At 37.2% G+C, this 20,633-nt stretch overlaps 1 protein-coding gene across 2 annotated transcripts in view; it reads left to right on the top strand.

Moving 5' to 3' along the window:
• PIP5K1B (phosphatidylinositol-4-phosphate 5-kinase type 1 beta) overlaps positions 1–20,633 on the top strand; it is a 341,484-nt gene that overhangs the window by 234,328 nt on the left and 86,523 nt on the right. For both annotated transcript variants that reach the window (XM_036856085.1, XM_036856083.1), the window contains 2 exons: positions 676–760; positions 12,880–13,035. In XM_036856085.1, coding sequence (XP_036711980.1) covers positions 676–760; positions 12,880–13,035 — 241 coding nt within the window. The remainder of the gene's footprint in view (positions 1–675; positions 761–12,879; positions 13,036–20,633) is intronic.

Consider the following 20,633-nt stretch of genomic DNA (forward strand, 5'->3'; position numbering starts at 1 on the left):
ATCTTCTTTCCTGGACTTGTAATAAAATGCCCCCTCAGTCCTAAAGAGTCCTACCAAGCATGAGAGAATTAACAATTTAATTCAATTCAACTCTATCTAATTAGTAGATAATTGAACATAACAGGGGTCATCAGTCAGCCTCATCTCCTAGGAGTCTTCCCGGTGTCTACATACCTTATTATTGGGAAGTGAAACCAGCAAACTTTTTTTTTTGCCCTCTATCTCACTCTTACATTAGGGTTGTTTTGCTTCTTTATGTCCCCAGTTTTTGTTCCTGACTGAAAGTGATATGTCTTTATTCCAGATGACACTTGAGACACTGGCTGCCTGTATGTTAAAAAATGGAATTTAAAAGCCCCTCATGGCACACAGTGGAACAAGGATCACCTGTTTGGGTTTATGAAGCAGAGTCTTTGCTATCTCACCCCTGCCCCCTCTTAATGCTCTGTTTCACCATGAGTATCTGGAACCTTTGCTCAGATTGAGCCTTGTGCTTCCTGCCCCAGCCCAGCTCCTGGGCACACAGCACGTGGGCATCGCTCTTTTGTGGCTCCCGACATCCACACCTTCTGGTTAGGACATTGACTAACAGAGAGACAACTGCCTAGATCTGTCCTCTAGCTTGAAACACACTGTCTGAGAGGTAAACCTCTCGTACCTGATTTGTCTTTTCAGGACACTGTTTCGGTTCATAGACCAAGCTTTTATGCAGACAGATTTCTAAAGTTTATGAATTCCAGAGTTTTCAAGAAAATTCAAGGTAAGATTTTTATGAATTTCTTTTTTTTACCTTTAGCACTTACTGGCTGAGTTCACTTTGTAAGTTAGTTAGTTAGTTAGTTAGTTAGTTATGGCTGTGTTGGGTCTTAGTTTCTGTGCGAGGGCTTTCTCCAGTTGCGGCGAGCGGGGGCCACTCTTCATCGCGGTGCGCGGGGCTCTCACTGTCGCGGCCTCTCTTGTTGCGGAGCACAGGCTCCAGAGGCGCAGGCTCAGTAGTTGTGGCTCACGGGCCTAGCCGCTCCGCGGCATGTGGGATCTTCCCGGACCGGGGCACGAACCCATGTCCCCTGCACTGGCAGGCAGATTCTCAACCACTGCACCACCAGGGAAGCCCCACTTTGTAAGATTTTTATTCGAAGAGTTGGAACTATTTATCTCCCAAAAGTGGTAATCACTTAGTAATTATGGTTAAGTATCCTAGCCAGGTATTTATTGATGCTGTAATCATTAAAGTCTAATTTGGTGCTGGAAAAAATTATAAACTGCCTTAATATCCAACCCTATAATATATTGGTTAAATATCTTATGATACAATTAAATAATGGAATAATATGCAACAAATAAAAAATGATGTATTAAAGGTACATTTAGTCCTTATAGCTAGCTTCATTCACATATATATAGTTATTGGTCTGCATACCTAAATGCACAACGAAATTCTAATGGGATATATAAAAATGTTAACAGTAGTTATTCTCATGGAGTGTTCTCCAGAATAGACCATATGTTAGTCCTCAAAACACATTTCAATAGATTTTAAAAGATTGAAATCATGCAAAGTGTCTCTTCCGATCACAACGGAATGAATCAATAAAGAGTGAAAACTGGAAAATTCACAAATATGTGAAAATTAAACAACACACCCTCAAACTACCAATGGGTCAGAGAAGAAAACACAGTGAAATTAGGAAAAACTTAGAGATGAATGGAAATGAAAATACACATTCCAGAAACTTAGAAGATGCTGCAAAGTCAGTGCTCAGAGGGAAACGTGTAGCTGTAAATGCCTACATTAAAAAAGAAGAAAGATCTCAAATCAATACTCTAACTTTAAACCATAAGGACATAAAATAAGAAGAGCAAACCAAACCCAAAGTTAACAACGGTTATTCCAAACCATGAGATTGTGTGGTATTTTCTTTTTCTTTACATCAATATTTATTAAATTTTCCACAATGGATGTGTATTATTTATGTAGAAAATTGTTTAACTATGTGAAAAGGAAAAAATAACCCTGTTGTTACTTATGTTATTTTATCATTTAGGTATTTTGTGGTCCAATTTCATAACAATTAAACCACACACAAAAAACTGAAAGAGTAGAATGTTCATATTTTGTATTTATATAAGACAGATTTTTTTCTTATAATATTTGTTGGAGTTTTTTGTTAATGAAAGTAAAACCCTTTCTTTTTTAAGGCTTTTTTCCCCAGCTTTATTGAGATATAATTGACATATAACATTATGTAAGTTTAAGGTGTACAGTGTGATGATTTGATGCACATATATATTGCAAAATGATTATCACAATTAGGTTACTTAACACATTCATCATCTCACATAATTACAAATTGTGTGTGTGTGTATGTGTTTGTGTGGTGAGAACATTTAAGATCTACCCTCTTAGCAACTTTCCAGTGTGTAAGACAGAATTATTAACTATAGTCTCCATGCTGTATATTAGATTTCAAGAACTTATTCATCCTATAACTGGAAGTTGGTACCCTTCGACCAATGTCTCCCCATTTCACCCACCCGTCAGCCCCAAGTAACAATTCTTCTACTCTCTATGTCTATGAGTTCAGTTTTTTAGCACATGTAAGTGAGATCATACAGTATTTGTCTTTCTCTTTCTGGTTTATTTCACTTAGCATAATGCTGTCACGGTCCATCTATATTGTCACAAGTGGCGGGATTTCCTTATTTTTTTCTATCCATTCATGTCAGTGGACACTTAGGTTGTTTCCATGTCTTGGCTGTTGTGAATAATGCCTCAGTGAACATGGAAATGCAGATATCTCTTCAAGATAGTGACTTCATTTCCTTCAGGTACATACCCAGATGTGGGATTGCTAGATCACATGGTAGTTCTTTTTTTAATTTTTTGAGGAAACTCCATACTGTTTTTCATAGTGGCTGCACTAATTTACATTTCCACCAAGAGTGTACTAGGACTAACTTTTCTTCACATCCTCACCAACACTTGTTATTTTTTGTCTTTTTGATAGCCATTCTGACAGGTATGAGGTGATATCTCATTGTGGTTTTGATTTGCATTTCCCTAATGATTAGTTATGTTAAGCATCTTTTCATGTATCTGTTGGCCATCTGTATGTCTTCTTTGAAAAATGTCTATTCAGGTCCTTTGCCCAATTTTTAATCAGATTATTTGGTTTTGTTACTATTGAGTTGTATGAGTTCTTTATATATTGTGAATATTAACCCCTTATTTGATACATGGTTTGCAAATATTTTCTCCCATTCTGTAGGCTGCCTCTTTATTTTATTGATTGTTTCTTTTGCTATGCAGATGTTTTTTAGTTTGATGTAGTCCCACTTGTTTATTTTGCTTTTGTTGCTTGTGCTTTTGGTGTAATATCCAAAAAGTCATTGCTAAGATCATTGTTGAGGAACTTTTCCCTATGTTTTATTTTAGGAGTTTTACAGTTTCAGGTCTTATGTTTAAGTCTTTAATCCATGTTGAGTTAATTTTTGTGAGAGTAAAACCGTTTCGATGTAAAAATATTGGAAAATACAAAGAAAACCAGAAAAATTATTTGATATCTCACAACCCAGAAATATCCACTATAAATATTTTTTCTTCCAGTTTTATGTAGATATAATTGCCATACAGCACTGTATAAATTTAAGATGTGCAGCATAATGGTTTGACTTACATACATCATGAAATGATGACCACAATAAGTTTAATGACAGCCATCATCCCACATAGATACAAAATTAAAGAAATAGAAAAAAGTTTTTCCTTGTGATAAGAACTCTTAGGATTTACTCTCCCAACAACTTTCCTTTATAACATGCAGAAGTGTTCGTTATATTCACCATGTTGTACATCACATCCCTAGTGCTTATTTATCTTGTAACTGGAAGTTTGTACCTTTTGACCACCTTCGTACAATTCCCCCTCCACCTCCCACCCCCAGCCTCTGGTAGCCACAAATCTGATCTCTTTTTCTATGAGTGTGTTTAGTTTTGAAGTATAATTGATCTACAACACTGTGTTAGTTCCTGTTATGCAACAGAGTGATTTGATATTTTTATACATTTCAAACTGATCACCACGATAAGTCTACTTATGATGTGTCACCATACAAAGATATCACATAATTATTGGCTACTCCCCACACTGTACGTTTCATACTCATGACTCATTTATTTTGCAACTGGAAGTGTGTACCTCTTAATCTGCCTCACCTATTTCTCCCATCACCACCTGCCCAGCAACTACCTATTTGTTCTCTGTATCTATAATTCTGTTTCTGTTTTCTTAAGTTTGTTCATTTGTTTTGTTTTTTAGATTTCACATATAAGTGAAATCATACAGTATTTATCTTTCTTTGTCTGACTTATTTCATTTAGCGTAATACCCTCTAGGTCCATCCATGAGGTCACAAATGGCAAGATTTCATTCTTTTTTATGGCTGAGTAATATTCCAGTGTGTGTGATCTTCTTTATCTATTCATGGGTGAACACATAGGTTGCTCACGTATCTTGGCTGTTGTAAATAATGCTACAGTGAACATAGGGGTGCATGTATATTTTCTAATTAATGTTTTGTTTCCTTTGGATAAGTATCCAGCAGTGGAATTGCTGGATCGTATGGTAGTTCTATTTTTAGTTTTTTGAGGAACCTCCATACCGTTTTCCATAGTGGCTGATCAATTTACCTTCCCACCAACAGTGCCTAAGGGTTCCCTTCTCTCAACATCTTCACCAACAGTTGTTATTTGTCATCTTTCTGATAACAGCCATTTCCTTTGGCACCTCTATATCATCACTGGAAAAATGTCTATTCAGATCCTCCACTACTAATATTTTCACATACTTCCTACCATCTTTATTTCTGTGCTTTGTGTATTTATATAAAAATGGTAGCATAGTGGTGTACAATTTTATGTATATGTCCTCTATTTTTCACATATTATAATATGAATAGTTTCCCATATCACTGTATATTGTACAAAGAAACCATTTAAAGTTACAATACAACATTGAAATTATATGGGTATGCCATAATCTATTTAAGATTCTATCATTTGGACATTTACATTATTTCTCCTTTTTCTAACGAGTATTTTTATGAACATGATTTTAGATAAATATGGTGTCCAAGCTTATGATTATTTCTTTAGGATAGATTCCAACAAGAAGTACTAAGGGTTTAAAATGCAGATAACTGCACAGAATGATTATGCCACTCTAGACTTCCACAAGAGTCTGTATTCTTCTAGCCTTTAGCCAGAATTATTCTTTTTAAATTATGCTACTTGGATAAGTAAAAGATGTTATCTGGTTGTTTTATTTTGTGTTTCTTAAGTACTGGTGAAGTTCAACCATTATTCATGTTTATTGGCCATTTGTAGTTCTTTTGAGAATTGAGCTTTGTAATATTTGCTCGTTTACATTAGTATTTATTATTTTTCCAAATGATTTATATGAACTCTACATGTTAAAGATATCAATCTCTTTTTTTAACCTTATTTCATTCTAAGAAAAACTTTTGTTTCACATTTGACTATCTCAGTGGTATCTTAAAATTGGTCTCAAATTGAGACCACTACCAATTAAATTTTCTGTTTAAGGTCTTTTTGCCTAAGATGGACCATAACATAGTATTTATTCAGCCTGCAATCCTGTGTGAATACCAGCTTGGTCCAAATTTTGAAGGAAGATTTTCTGCCTCTCTTTACCCTTTGCCATGGTTGAGAATCATGAGTTTCCTTGTGGCCCCTGGTAGGTTTATGGAGGATGTAACCCTTGGGATCCCAGGTTTAGTGAGACTCCTGCATGAGATTCCCCATGTTGGGAGTTTTTGCTTTCTTAGTAGTGTATAAATAAATGGTGCATCAGTGGCATCTTCAACTCCATGAAATATGGTGTGAGTTGTGAACCTTTCCAGTTTGTATAGTTTATCATGTTTTTAATGTTAACAAGTCTTTTACTTCTCAAGTAGTCAAATCTATTTTTTTCCCATTTTGATTTCTTAGTCTACTTTTTATAGCATCTTTATTCAGGTATAATTCACATACCAGGAAATTCACACTTCTAAAATGTGCAATTTGGTGATTCTTAATATATTCACAAAGTTGTGCAAACATTACCACTATCTAATTTTAGAACATATTTATTACCCTGAAAAAAAAACCCATATCCATTAGCAGTTACTCTTCATTCCTTCCTCTTCCCAGCCCCTGGCAACTACTCATTTATTTTCCATCTCTATGGACTTGTCTATTCTGAATATGTCATGTAAATGGAATTATACAGTATGTGGCCTTCTGTGTTTGGCTTTTTTCGCCTAACATGATGTTTTCAAGGTTTAGCCATCTTGTAGTACTTTATTCTTTTTATTGCTGAATAATATTCCATTGTATGGATTTAACACATTTTGTTTATCCTCTCACTAGTTGATGGATATTTGGGTTGTTTACATTTCTGGCTATTATGAATAATGCTGCTATGGAAATTCATGCACAAGGTTTCTGTGGACATAAGTTTTCATTTCTCTTGGGTACATACCCAGGTGTGGAAACACTAGGTCAGATGGTAACTCTATGTAACATTTTGAGGAACTGCCAGACTCTTTTCCAAAGCAGCTACGCAATTTTGCAATCCCACCAGCAATGTAAGAGGGATCCAATTTCTCCACATCCTCACCAACGTATGTTACTGTGTGTCTTTTTCATTTTAGACATCTAGTGAGTATAAAGTAGTATCTCAATGTGGTTTTGATTTGTGTTTTTCTAATGACTAATGATGTTGAACATCTTTTTATGTGCTTATTGACCATTTATATCTTCCCTGGAGAACTGTCTATTCAAATACTTTGCCCATTTTTAATTAGGTTGTCTTTTTATTGTTGAGTTGTAAGAGTTCTTTATATATCCTCAACACATGTTTCTGTTATCAGGTGTATGATTTACAAATATTGATTTATAGTATATGGTGTGAGGTAGGGTCCAAATTCATTCTTTTGCATGTGGATATCCAGTTGTCCCAGCACCATTTCTTGAATGGTCTCTTCTTTCCCCCATTGAATTATCTTGGTTCCTTGTTGAAAATCAGTTGTCCACAAATATTAGGACTAATTTCTGGATTCCCCCAGGTTGGTCAAGAACCTGCCTCACATCCTGAGCCCATGCCTCCCTGAAGGTCACCACAATTTACTCAGTTACCCGAACCAGACATGCAGGCATCAAGCTTTGTCAAAGCTTAACCACCCACATGCAGTCACTCACCAATACCTAGTCTCACCTGGAAATATCAAGAGTTCGTCCCCTTCTTTCACAGTGCCTCTCCTAATTCAGCCATTGTGATCTTTACGGTTTGGGTTTGGGCTTTTTTTTTTTTTTTTTTACATAAAGTTGTGGCCCTCATGTTCCTGTCTTACCTCCAATCATATCCCCTTCCAATCCAACCTCCCCCAACCCCAGCCAGAGGCATCAGTTTATATCTCCTCTTGCTAATTTCCTATTTAAAACCCTTCCATGCTTTAAAAAACCTTTTTTCTTAATAAAAACTTCAGTGTATTTCCTAGTACGCAAAATCCTAACTTCGCTTCTGAGTCCTTGTGTGATGTGGCCTCTCTTTCCCTCGCCGTGACTTCTCTCACACCCATTCCAAGCTCTACCCTACCCTCAAGCCTCCAGCAGCTCTGAGCGCCCTGCAGTTACCCCTAACATTCCAGGCTGCCTCCACATCCGTACATGTTCTTGTCCCTTTGCCTGTAACGATCTCCATCCTTCCCCTGGTCTTCCTTCACATCTCAGCTCAGATGAAGCTTCCTTCATAGCAGTTACCATACTCTGCCATAGTAAGCTGTTGTTCTATCTCCCTCACTTGACTTTGAGTTCCTGAAAAGTAGGGGCTGTGTTTGGTTCTAATATATATTCCCAGAAGCTAGCACATTTCCTGGCACATTGTAGGCCCTCGATCATTATTTGATGAATAATTGAATGAATGAATGGACTTTTCATCTTCTACCAGCTTTCCAAAGGGTAGCCACTTAATTAGTAAAGTTGACACTTTAAAATACAACTTCCAGATCCTTTATCAACTGTGATTAAGTTAAAGCCCTTAATTCCTACAGTCATACTTTCCTTTTTTTTTTTTTTCTGATTGTGAAAGTAATACATGTTTATTGTAGAAAGTTCAGGGGAAAAAATACAGATTGAATTACAATAATGAAAATGCATTACCCAGAGAAAGTCACAATTTAAACTTGGAAATATAAATTTCCAAATGTTTCACTAAGCACATACACACACATGCACACACCCCTTCTGTTGTGATTTTATTTAAAAAAATAGTTTATTACTCATGTTAGCTAAGTTTTACTGCAGCAATAAATTAACTCGATTCTCAGGGGCTTAATGAAACAAAGATCATTCCTTGTTCAGACTTTCCCAGCACAGGTTGGCAAGGGGCTCTGTTCTACTCAGCCATTCAGCGACAGGCATACTTTCTTTGTAGGTGAAAACTTCCCCTCCCCACTCCTACCCCCAAGAAAACAGTACTTGGTCTTCAAGTTTATTTTTTTAAATCAATTTTTTAGCCTTCTTAAATCTGTTATCCCACCCCAGAATTGAGTCATGCTGTCAATGTAATAATGTTTGCAAAATCCTATAATTCTTTTTGCAAATATTAGTCACCGTAATGCTGGAACCTCACTGAAATTCTCTACCCAAATAATGTGTCTAGAGTACTAAAACTTAGTTTCCTGAAAGGAATAGAATAGTACTGATACATCAATTAGTTAAAAATCAACTGTCCTAAAATTTCAGAACAATAGTTAATTCATTCAACCAACATTTGAGCACCTATTATGTACCTAACAGTATGCTAAGCATTAATAATATAGAAAGCTTTTTTTAAAAAAAAATTAAATTCCCTTGGTAATTTCATGGTCGATTTTGGGTCAGGGATTGGAACATGTAAAAGATTTATAATGTAATAAAGCAACTGTTAATAGAGTTTTTGCATAGGCTACTGTAGGTACACAAAGAGAAATAAAACCAATCTTCCCAAAGAGAGCTTCACAGAGAAAAGAATATCTAAATTAAGTCCTGAAACTATAAGCCAGCATTTATTAGGAAGAGAGGCAAGAAGGGCATCTCAAGTAGAAGGAGCAGCATGTACAAAGGCCCAGGGGTCGGAATGAACATGGAGGTTCAGGGGATGGCAGATAGGTGAGCTGAAAAGCAGTCAAGGGTAGGAGCAGTTGAGTAGCAGGACATAGAGCTGGAAATGGACACACGATACCTGTCACCATTATTTAGCCAAAGACAAATCCAAGAGTTTCTGTGGACAAAAGAAAGTAACCAGCAACCCAAACCATCCTTTGAGATTTTCCAGTCAAAACAATTCCCTGATTAGGTGCTCACCTCCTGGTGGCAGTAACTTTCCAAAGTCTCCACAGCCCAGCCAAGTCCAAACACAACAGCTCTGGGCTCTGGAGAAAAATGAGCTTGGCTCTTTGCTTGATGTTTTATATATTCTCCGAAGACCACGCCCATTTCCTCCAAGTGATAGAGTTATCAAACCTTAGGAAAGGTATAGGTGCACATGATTAGATTTTTACAGAGTTGAAAACACACCCTGATGCCAGTGATTGACATCAAACCTTTTGAAACCTGTTTAATCCAATTGCCACAACCCAATCTCTGGTATAAAAAAAAAAAAGTCACAACTTGAGTTCACATTTGTAATCCATGAAATTGTTGTTTGGAAAATAAATGATCTCCCCAAATATGAAAACAAACAAAAAAAAACAAGTCCCTGAGGTATTCAATTTCTGCAAGATTCAAGTCCTTATCCACTGAATGAGGCTCAGATAATTCCTTTAAGGAAGATTCACCATTTAAGACAAAAGTAAAGGCTTTCTTTAGGTGCCATCTGGTCCTGGCAGGGGTTTGTTTTGGGGTCTTCTCTGCTCCTCATTGTATGTGATGCTGATAATGAGCAAAGAGCTGTTTCTTTGGGGGGCTCTTGGCCTTTGGTCCATGATGAGCCACAACAAGTACAGACAGTTCTCTGAGCATCTTCCCCTCATTCACTCTTCCATGATGCTGCCAACGTTCTTCTGATCCTAGTTGTTTCTCAGTTTAGAGAATTAGCACTGACCAAAGAACTATGCAATTCTCAAACCTTTTGGTCTCAGCGCCACTTTACACTCTTAAAAATGACTGAGGGGCTTCCCTGGTGGCACAGTGGTTGAGAATCTGCCTGCTAATGCAGGGGACACGGGTTCGAGCCCTGGTCTGGGAAGATCCCACATGCCGCGGAGCAACTGGGCCCGTGAGCCACAATTACTGAGCCTGCGCGTCTGGAGGGGCCGCGATAGTGAAAGGCCCACGCACCGCGATGGAGAGTGGCCCCCACACCGCGATGAAGAGTGGCCCCCGCTTGCCGCAACTAGAGAAAGCCCTCGCACGAAACGAAGACCCAACACAGCCAAAAATAAATTAAATAAATAAATAAATAAAGTAGCTATTAAGTTAAAAAAAAAAAAATGACTGAGGACCCCAAAGAGATTTTATTTATGTGGATTATAGCTGTCTATATTTAACCTATTAGAATTTTAAATTGAGGAAAATTTTAAATACTCATTCATTCTTACAAGGTAACAATAAAAAAATTGCATGTTAACATACATCAATATTAACAAAAAAGTAAAAGATTTCTAACAAAGTAATTATGAAAAATAATTATGTTTTCCAAAACAAATAATTGCATGGGAAAAGTGGCATTATTTTATATTTTTTCAAATCCCTAATTCTGGCTTAATAGAAGACATCCAGACTCTCATGTCTGCTTCTGAATTCAGTCTGTGGTGATACCACAGGTCATGTAGCATCTAGAAAACTCAGGAAAGAATGGGAGTGAGGAAGGTAAATAACTTCTTGATATTGTTAAGAAAATAGTTTTAACATCACAGACCTTCGAGGAGAGTTTCAGGGATTCCTAGCAGTCCCTGAACCACATTTGAGATCCTCTGACTTAGAAATTTTAAAACACAGTTGACCCTTGAACATCCCAGGGACATTAGGAGTGCCAAAGCCCGACACAGTGGAAAATTCACATGTAACTTAGAGTCGGCCCTCCACATGTGTGCTTCCTCAGCATCCGAGGATTCAACCAACCCCAGATCATGTGGGACTATAGCATTTGGTATTGAAAAAAATCCATATATGAGTGGACCCACACAGTTCAAACCTGTGTTGTTCAAGTCAACTGTACTAGATTGAAAGGTGTGAGTTGAGAGTTTATGAAAGCTAGCAGATAGAATATTAAAGCCAAAGCCAGCGTATGGATAATTACTTCACACCTGTAAAGCAAGTGTGACCACTGTTTTGATGAGATGAGGAGTTTAAAAAGTGACACATTTGGTCCACTTATTTGCCACTAAAATCCATTTGATCAGTTTTTAAGCATTCGAAGTCTCCTCCCCTCAAAGAAAAACAAACTCTAGTTTTATCTTATTCCCCCCTCACTTTAACCAGAAAATAGAATGCCGAAGAGCTAGGAAATGAACCACCAGTTAGACAACTTCAAACAAAGACACCTGGGATTTCATGGTTTCTAGCTCTGTGACCTTGAGCAGGTCACAATTTTTCTGCTCTCAGTTTCTGGACCTATAAAAGGGCCTACCTCCCTCAGATGACCGTCTGGATAGTTTGAGATAAGGAATGTGAATGCTGGCTTCCAAATTCTCAAGCCTTCTAAAATGTTACTGATTACGATTATGTTATTATGGTTATAAGACTGCTCACGGGACATATAAACCTTCCCTTCTCTTTAAGTGGAGAGATTGCCCTCTATTCTTTCCTGATTTGTGTGTCCCAAAGTCCTTCTCCAATTAAGTTCTTACAAGCTGCTGATGGGATGCCCTGATGAGCAGTGTAATCTAAGCTCTGAGATTCCCAAGGCTGAACACAGTCACTGTAATGCATCTCCTGTCAGGTTATCCCTATATGCAAACCTCCAAAGGAAGAGAGACACTGCTAACACCGAGTTCAGGGGAAAGCATAAAGAGGTCTCAACCTCCCTCTCCCTCTGCCCTCCAAGAAAATTCTCTAACAGTGTTAAGCAAGAAGAATGATTGCAGCATGGAGAAAATATACATGGGGATGGTCTGGCTGCAGCTGAAGCAGCTCCCACTGACATATCAGAAGTAAAGTCCCAGCCTTCAGTGAGCGTGATTGATGGTGAAGTACACTTGCCTTGGTTCAGGTTCCCAACACACTTCAGAAGTTATAGAATGCTGTCTGGACAAAAATCAGGAGTGAATTACACATCTGAAGTAACCATGACCTAGAAAAGACCCAAAGGCAGGAAACTTCAGTGGAAAGTCACTGAAAGAAAAAAGCAACCAGAAGTAACTTGGCTAAATTGGGTAACATGAGTATAAGATTAAACATTGGCATGTTTAGAAATTCCCAGTCCCAAGTTAATAAAACTGGGGTCATGAGAATTCTCCTTACTTTACCATCTGCGCTTATCAACCCACTCAACCTCTTCCCAGCCCTAGAAAAACATTGCTTGGAGGAGGAAATATAATTCTGCAGCAGCATTTGAATTTCACCTCAAATAAGACTATATTTCAACATCTGGAGAGATATCGCAATCCAAATTTATTCTAAGCTATTCTGATTTAAGTCAAATCAGTTTGGACAAATAAAATTGCCAAAACATAATATCATCTCCCTTTCCTCATGTATATAAAACAAAGCATCTTGCGTCCTACTGAAATAATGACTAAAATCTTAATAAATCATGAGTAAAATTTTAATTTAATAAATAATATATTCATGTGGTTTTATAATAACTATAATTGTCTCTCCTTTTCCTTTTTCTAGCTTTGAAGGCTTCACCTTCTAAAAAACGGTGCAACTCCATTGCCGCCCTGAAGGCAACCTCACAGGAGATTGTGTCCTCAATTAGCCAGGAATGGAAGGATGAGAAGCGTGATTTGCTGACCGAAGGGCAAAGTTTTAGCAGCCTTGATGAAGAAGGTAAAAACATGGAACTTAAAAAAAGAAGAAAAGAAAAAAGTTCATGTGATTTTACTTGTATAAATAATGTAAACTCACAGTAGAAAAATGAGAAAGTTCTTTCTCTAGGAAACAAAGTCTCTTAACTAATTTTTAAAATGATGTTTACAGTATGACACAGTTAATGTAAAATTTTTATAACACGTAAACAATACCGTATATGGTTTATGGTAAAAAAAAAATTAAAACAGACTAAAATATTCAGAAACAAAGATCTATAATCCCACTACCTGAAGGTAACACATCTGAAGGTTTTAGTGTTTTTACTAGTAGACCTTGGTCTGGGCTTGTATATATATTTTTTTCAAACATACACACACATTATATACATATACATACATACATACACAATGTAACAGTGAATTACCAATTTATTTAGGTCCTCTTTAATGAGTTTAATAAAAGTTTTATCATTTTCTCCTGACATGTCATATATTCCTACCTTTTGTTAGATTTATTTCTCAAATGGTTATAGAGATAAAGACATAGATATGTATTTTCTGTCTTTTCAGGTAATGTGTATATATATATATATATATATATATATTTTTTTTTTTTTCTAAATGACAAAAATGATTTAATGGAGTGGCTGGGGTTTCTGACAAATACCAACCTAAAAGGCCAAACAAAGAGTCATTCCCAAGAGCATCAACTTTGCAGGCTACCCTCTATTAATTTCATCAACCACCCATCCGAAGTCTGTTGCAAAGGCTCTGCTGGCAGATCACCATTTGGGCAGACCTTTGGAAAGAAAGCCTCCCGTTTCCTCTGGCTCAATTTCTGCCTGCATCAGGGAACTACAGAAGTTAAATCTGCACTCAGAAAGGGCGTGTCTGAATCTCAGTGATACTTGAGTGTCTGAGAGAAACTCTGTTCTCTATTTCTGTTTCACAAAGGACCCATAATGCATGAAGCTGACAAAGCAATGATTAAGGCTGAGCTTCCTACAGCCTCAAACAGTGTTGCTTAAATTGGGGATTTGGGGAGCACACCAAAATCCCGCCCAAGTGTTGACCTTTGGCAGAGTTTCTCTTCAGCACCACCCTCTTCTCTTTTTCTCTGGTGCTGGGGAAGGAGTCTTGGGCTTAGAATGATCTGACATACATTTATTGAGTGCCTACTGTGTGCCAGGCACTGTTTTAGGATCTTGAAATTTGACTTCAAATCCAAGATCCACCAGTCTTAGCTATGGACCTAGCTGTGGACCCTTAATATCTGAGCCTCACTTTCCACATCAGTAACTGGGGCTAATTGTGCTACCTTCTTCACAGGGATATTTTGATAATTCACATGGATAATATATAGCATAGAACCTGGCACAAAGTAGGTGCTCAATAAGCGTTGCATTTAATAGGATCTGTTTCCAATACCCCTGGAAAACTCCTCCCACGTTGGCACCTTTCGAGACTATTCAAAGCTGCCCCATCCAGGTGCTCCATATTCTGAGACAATCAACCACTATCACACTTTTGCATTAAAGAACATTCTGGAAAATGAATACAATACAGCGTTAGTATTATTTAAAGAATGGCTTAATAAGGTACCTTCCCAGAAATGTTTAGGTTTAAACTTCCACTCATCCTTTTTTTTTTTTTAACGTCTTTATTGGAGTATAATTGCTTTACAATGGTGTGTTAGTTTCTGCTTTATAACAAAGTGAATCAGCTATACATATACATATATCACCATATCTCCTCCCTCTTGGGTCTCCCTCCCATCCTCCCTATTCCACCCCTCTAGGTGGTCACAAAGCACCAAGCTGATCTCCCTGTGCTATGCGGCTGCTTCCACTAGCTATCTATTTTACATTTGGTAATGTATATATGTCCATGCCACTCTCTCACTTCGTCCCAGGTTACCCTTCCCCCTCTCCGTGTCCTCAAGTCCATTCTCTATGTCTGCATCTTTATTCCTGTCTTGCCCCTTGGTTCTTCAGAGCTATGTTTTTTTTTTTTAGATTCCATATATATGTGTTAGCATACGGTATTTGTTTTTCTCTTTCTTATTTTTATTTTTCACATCTTTGTTGGAGTATAATTGCTTTACAATGCTGTGTTAGTTTCTGCTTTTTAATACACTGAATCAGCTATACATGTACATATATCCGCATATCTCCTCCCTCTTGGGTCTCCCTCCCACCCTCTCTATCCCACCCCTCTAGGTGGTCACAAAGCACTGAGCTGATCTCCCTGTGCTATGCAGCTGCTTCCCACTAGCTATCTATATTACATTTGGTAGTATATCTAAGACCATGTCACTCTCTCACTTTGTCCCAGCTTACACTTCCCCCTCCCCATGTCCTCAAGTCCATTCTCTGTCTGCGTCTTTATTCCTGTCCTGCCCCTAGGTTCTTCAGAACCTCTTTTTTTTTTTTTTAGATTCCATATATATGTGCTAGCATACGGTATTTGTTTTTCTCTTTCTGACTTACTTCACTCTGTAGGACAGACTCTAGGTCCATCCACCTCACTACAAATAACTCAATTTCGTTTCTTTTTATGGCTGAGTAATATTCCATTGTATATATGTGCTGCATCTTCTTTATCCATTCATCTGTCGATGGACACTTAGGTTGCTTCCATGTCCTGGCTATTGTAAATAGTGCTGCAATAAACACTGTGGTACATGACTCTTTTTGAATTATGGTTTTCTCAGGGTATATGCCCAATAGTGGGATTGCTGGGTTGTATGGTAGTTCTATTTCTAGTTTTTTACAGAACCTCCATACTGTTCTCCATAGTGGCTGTATCAATTTACATTCCCACCAACAGTGAAAGAGGGTTCCCTTTTCTCCACATCCTCTCCAGCATTTAATGTTTGCAGACTTTTTGATGATGGCCATTCTGACTGGTGTGAGAACATTGTAGTTTTGATTGTGTTTTGATGTACAAAACATTGTAGTTTTGGTTTGCATTTCTCTAATGATTAGTGATGTTGAGCATTCTTTCATGTGTTTGTTGGCAATCAGTATATCTTCTTTGGAGAAATGTCTGTATAGGTCTTCTGCCCATTTTTGGATTGGGTTGTTTGTTTTTTTGATATGGAGCTGCATGAGCTGCTTGTAAATTTTGGAGATTAATCCTTTGTCAGTTGCTTCATTGGCAAATATTTTCTCCCATTCTGAGGGTTGTCTTTTCGTCTTGTTTATGGTTTCCTTTGCTGTGCAAAAGCTTTTAAGTTTCAGTAGGTCCCATTTGTTTATTTTTGTTTTTATTTCCATCTCTCTAGGAGGTGGGTCACAAAGGATCTTGCTGTGATTTATGTCATAGAGTGTTCTGCCTATGTTTTCCTCTAAGAGTTTTATAGTGTCTGGCCTTACACTTAGGTCTTTAATCCATTTTGAGTTTATTTTCATGTATGGTGTTAGGGAATGTTCTAATTTCATTCTTTTACATGTAGGTGTCCAGTTTTCCCAGCATCACTTATTGAAGAAGCTGTCTTTTCTCCATTGTATATTCTTGCCTCCTTTATCAAAAATAAGGTGACCATATGTGCGTGGGTTTATCTCTGGGCTTTCTATCCTGTTCCATTGATCTATATTTCTGTTTTTGTGCCAGTACCATACTGTCTTGATTACTGTAGCTTTGTAGTATAGTTGGAAGTCAGGGAGCCTGATTCCTCCAGCTCCATTTTTCTTTCTCAGGATTGCTTTGGCTGTTTGGGGTCTTTTGTGTTTCCATACAAATTGTGAAATCTTTCGTTCTAGTTCTATGAAAAATGCCATTGATAGTTTGGTAGGGATCACAATGAATCTGTAGATTGCTTTGGGTAGTATAGTCATTTTCACAATGTTGATTCTTGCAATCCAAGAACATGGTATAGCTCTCCATCTGTTTGTATCATCTTTAATTTCTTTCATCAGTGTCCTATAGTTTTCTGCATACAGGTCTTTTGTCTCCTTAGGTAGGTTTATTCCTAGGTATTTTATTCTTTTTGTTGCAATGGTAAATGGGAGTGTTTCCTTAATTTCTCTTTCAGATTTTTCATTATTAGTGTATAGGCATGCAGGAGATTTCTGTGCATTAATTTTGTATCCTGCTACTTTACCAAATCCATTGATTAGCTCTAGTAGTTTTCCAGTGGCATCTTTAGGATTCTCTATGTATAGAATCATGTCGTCTGCAAACAATGACAGCTTTACTTCTTCTTTTCTGATTTGGATTCCTTTTATTTCTTTTTCTTCTCTGATTGCTGTGGCTAAAACTTCCAAAACTATGTTGAATCGTAGTGGTGAGAGTGGACAACCTTCTCTTGTTCCTGATCTTAGTGGAAATGCTTTCAGTTTTTCACCATTGAGAACGATGTTAGCTGTGCGTTTCTCATATATGGCCTTTATTATGTTGAGGTAAGTTCCCTCTATGCCTAGTTTCTAGAGGGTTTTTATCATAAATGGGTGTTGAATTTTGTCTAGAGCTTTCTCTGCATCTATTGAGTTGATAACATGGTTTTTCTCCTTCAATTTGTTAATATGGTTTATCACATTGATTGATTTGCGTATATTGAAGAATCCTTGGATTCCTGGGATAAACCCCACTTGATCATGGTGTATGATCCTTTTAATCTGCTGTTGGATTCTGTTTGCTAGTATTTTGTTGAGAATTTTTGCATCTATGTTCATCAGGGATATTGACCTGTAGTTTTCTTTCTTTGTGAATATCTTTGCCTGATTTTGGTATCAGGGTGATGGTGACCTCGTAGAATGAGTTTGGGAGTGTTCCTGCCTCTGCTATATTTTGGAAGAGTTTGAGAAGGATAGGTGTTAGCTCTTCTCTAAATGTTTGATAGAATTCACCTATGAAGCCATCTGGTCGTGGGCTTTTGTTTGTTGGAAGATTTTTAATCACAGTCTCAATTTCAGTACTTGTGCTTGGTCTGTTTATATTTTCTGTTTCTTCCTGGTTCAGTCTCAGAAGGTTGTGCCTTTCTAAGAATTTGTCCACTTCTTCCAGGTTGTCCATTTTATTGGCATATAGTTGCTTGTAGTAATCTCTCATGATCCTTTGTATTTCTGCAGTGTCAGTTGTTACTTCTCCTTTTTCATTTCTAATTCTGTTGATTTGAATCTTCTCCCTTTTTTTCTTGATGAGTCTGGCTAATGGTTTATCAATTTTGTTTATCTTCTCAAAGAACCAGCTTTTAGTTTTATTGATCTTAGCTATTGTTTCCTTCATTTCTTTTTCATTTATTTCTGATCTGATCTTTATGATTTCTTTCCTTCTGCTAACTTTGGGGGGTTTTTTTGTTCTTCTTTCTCTAATTACTTTAGGTGTAAGGTTAGGTTGTTTATTTGAGATGTTTCTTGTTTCTTGAGGTAGGATTATATTGCTATAAACTTCCCTCTTAGAACTGCTTTTGCTGCATCCCATAGGTTTTGGGTCATTGTGTTTTCATTGTCATTTGTTTCTAGGTATTTTTTGATTTCCTCTTTGATTTCTTCAGTGATCTCTTGGTTATTTAGTAGTATACTGTTTAGCCTCCATGTGTTTGTATTTTTTACAGATTTTTTTCCTATAATTGCTATCTAGTCTCATAGCATTGTGGTTGGAAAAGATACTTGATACGATTTCAGTTTTCTAAATTTACCAAGGCTTGATTTGTCACCCAAGATATGATCTATCCTGGAGAATGTTCCATGAGCGCTTGAGAAGAAAGTGTATTCTGTGTAGAGAATGGACTTGAGGACACAGGGAGGAGGAAGGGTAAGCTGGGACGAAGTGAGAGAGTAGCAAGGACTTATATATACTAACAAATGTAACATAGATAGCTAGTGGGAAGCAACTGCATAGCACAGGGAGATCAGCTCAGTGCTTTGTGACCACAGGGGTGGGATAGGGAGGGTGGGAGGGAGACTCAAGGGGGAGGAGATATGAGGATATATGTATATGTATAGCTGATTCACTTTGTTATAAAGCAGAAACTAACACACCATTGTAAAGCAATTATACTCCAATAAAGATGTTAAAAAACAAAAGTAAAAGATAGTGCATTCTGTTGTTTTTGGATGGAATGTCCTATTATTATCAATTAAGTCCATCTTGTTTAATGTGTCATTTAAAGCTTGTGTTTCTTTATTTATTTCATTTGGGGTGATCTGTCCATTGGTGAAAGTGGGGTGTTAAAGTCCTCTACTATGATTGTGTTATTGTCGATTTCTGCTTTTATGGCTGTTAGCATTTGCCCTATGTATTGAGGTGCTCCTATGTTGGCTGCATAAATATTTGCAATTGTTCTATCTTCTTCTTGGATTGATCCCTTGATCATTATGTAGTGTCCTTCTTTGTCTCTTGTAATAGTCTTTATTTTAAAGTCTCTTTTGTCTGATATGAGAATTGCTACTCCAGCTTTCTTTTGATTTCCATTTGCATAGAATATCTTTTTCCATTCCCTCACTTTCAGTCTGTATGTGTCCCTAGGTCTGAAGTGGGTCTCTTGCATATATATGGGTCTTGTTTTTGTATCCATTCAGCCAGTCTATGTCTTTTGGTTGGAGCATTTAATCCATTTACATTTAAGGTAATTATTGATATGTATGTTCCTGTTACCATTTTCTTAATTGTTTTGGGTTTGTTATTTTAGGTCTTTTCCTTCTCTTGGTTTCCTGCCTAGAGAAGTTCCTTTAGCATTTGTGGTAAAGCTGGTTTGGTAGTGCTGAATTCTCTTAGCTTTTGCTTGTCTGTAAAGGTTTTAATTTCTCCATAGAATCTGAATGAGATGCTTTCTGGGTAGAGTAATCTTGGTTGTTGGTTTTTCCCTTTCATCACTGTAAATATGTCCTGCCACTCCCTTCTGGCTTGCAGAGTTTCTGCTGAAAGATCAGCTGTTAACTTTATGGGGATTCCCTTGTATGTTATTTGTTGTTTTTCCCTTGCTGCTTTTAATATTTTTTCTTTGTATTTAATTCTTAAAAGTTTGATTGACATGTGTCTTGGCATGTTTCTCCTTGGATTTATCCTGTATGGGACTCTCTGTGCTTCCTGGACTTGTTTGAGTATTTCCTTTCCCATATTAGGGAAGTTTTCATCTATAATCTCTTCAAGTATTTTCTCAGTCCCTTTCTTTTTCTCTTCTTCTTCTGGGACCCCTATAATTTGAACGTTGGTGCGTTTAATGTGGTCCCAGAGGTCTCTGAGACTGTCCTCAGTTCTTTTCATTCTTTTTTCTTTATTCTGCTCTGCAGTAGTTATTTCCACTATTTTATCTTCCAGGTCACTTATCCGTTCTTCTGCCTCAGTTATTCTGCTATTGATCCCTTCTAGAGAATTTTTAATTTCATTTATTGTGTTGTTTATCATTGTTTGTTTGCTCTTTAGTTCTTCTAGGTCCTTGTTAAACGTTTCTTGTATTTTCTCTATTCTATTTCTAAGATTTTGCATCGTCTTTACTATCATTATTCTGGATTATTTTTCAGGTAGACTGCCTGTTTCCTCTTCATTTGTTTGGTCTGGTGGGTTTTTACCTTGCTCTTTCATCTGCTGTGTGTTTCTCTGTCTTCTCATTTTGCTTCACTTACTTTGTTTGGGGTCTCCTTTTCGCAGGCTGCAGGTTCGTAGTTCCCGTTG

The sequence above is a fragment of the Balaenoptera musculus genome, chromosome 6, assembly GCF_009873245.2.
Source record: "Balaenoptera musculus isolate JJ_BM4_2016_0621 chromosome 6, mBalMus1.pri.v3, whole genome shotgun sequence".
NCBI lineage: Eukaryota > Metazoa > Chordata > Mammalia > Artiodactyla > Balaenopteridae > Balaenoptera > Balaenoptera musculus.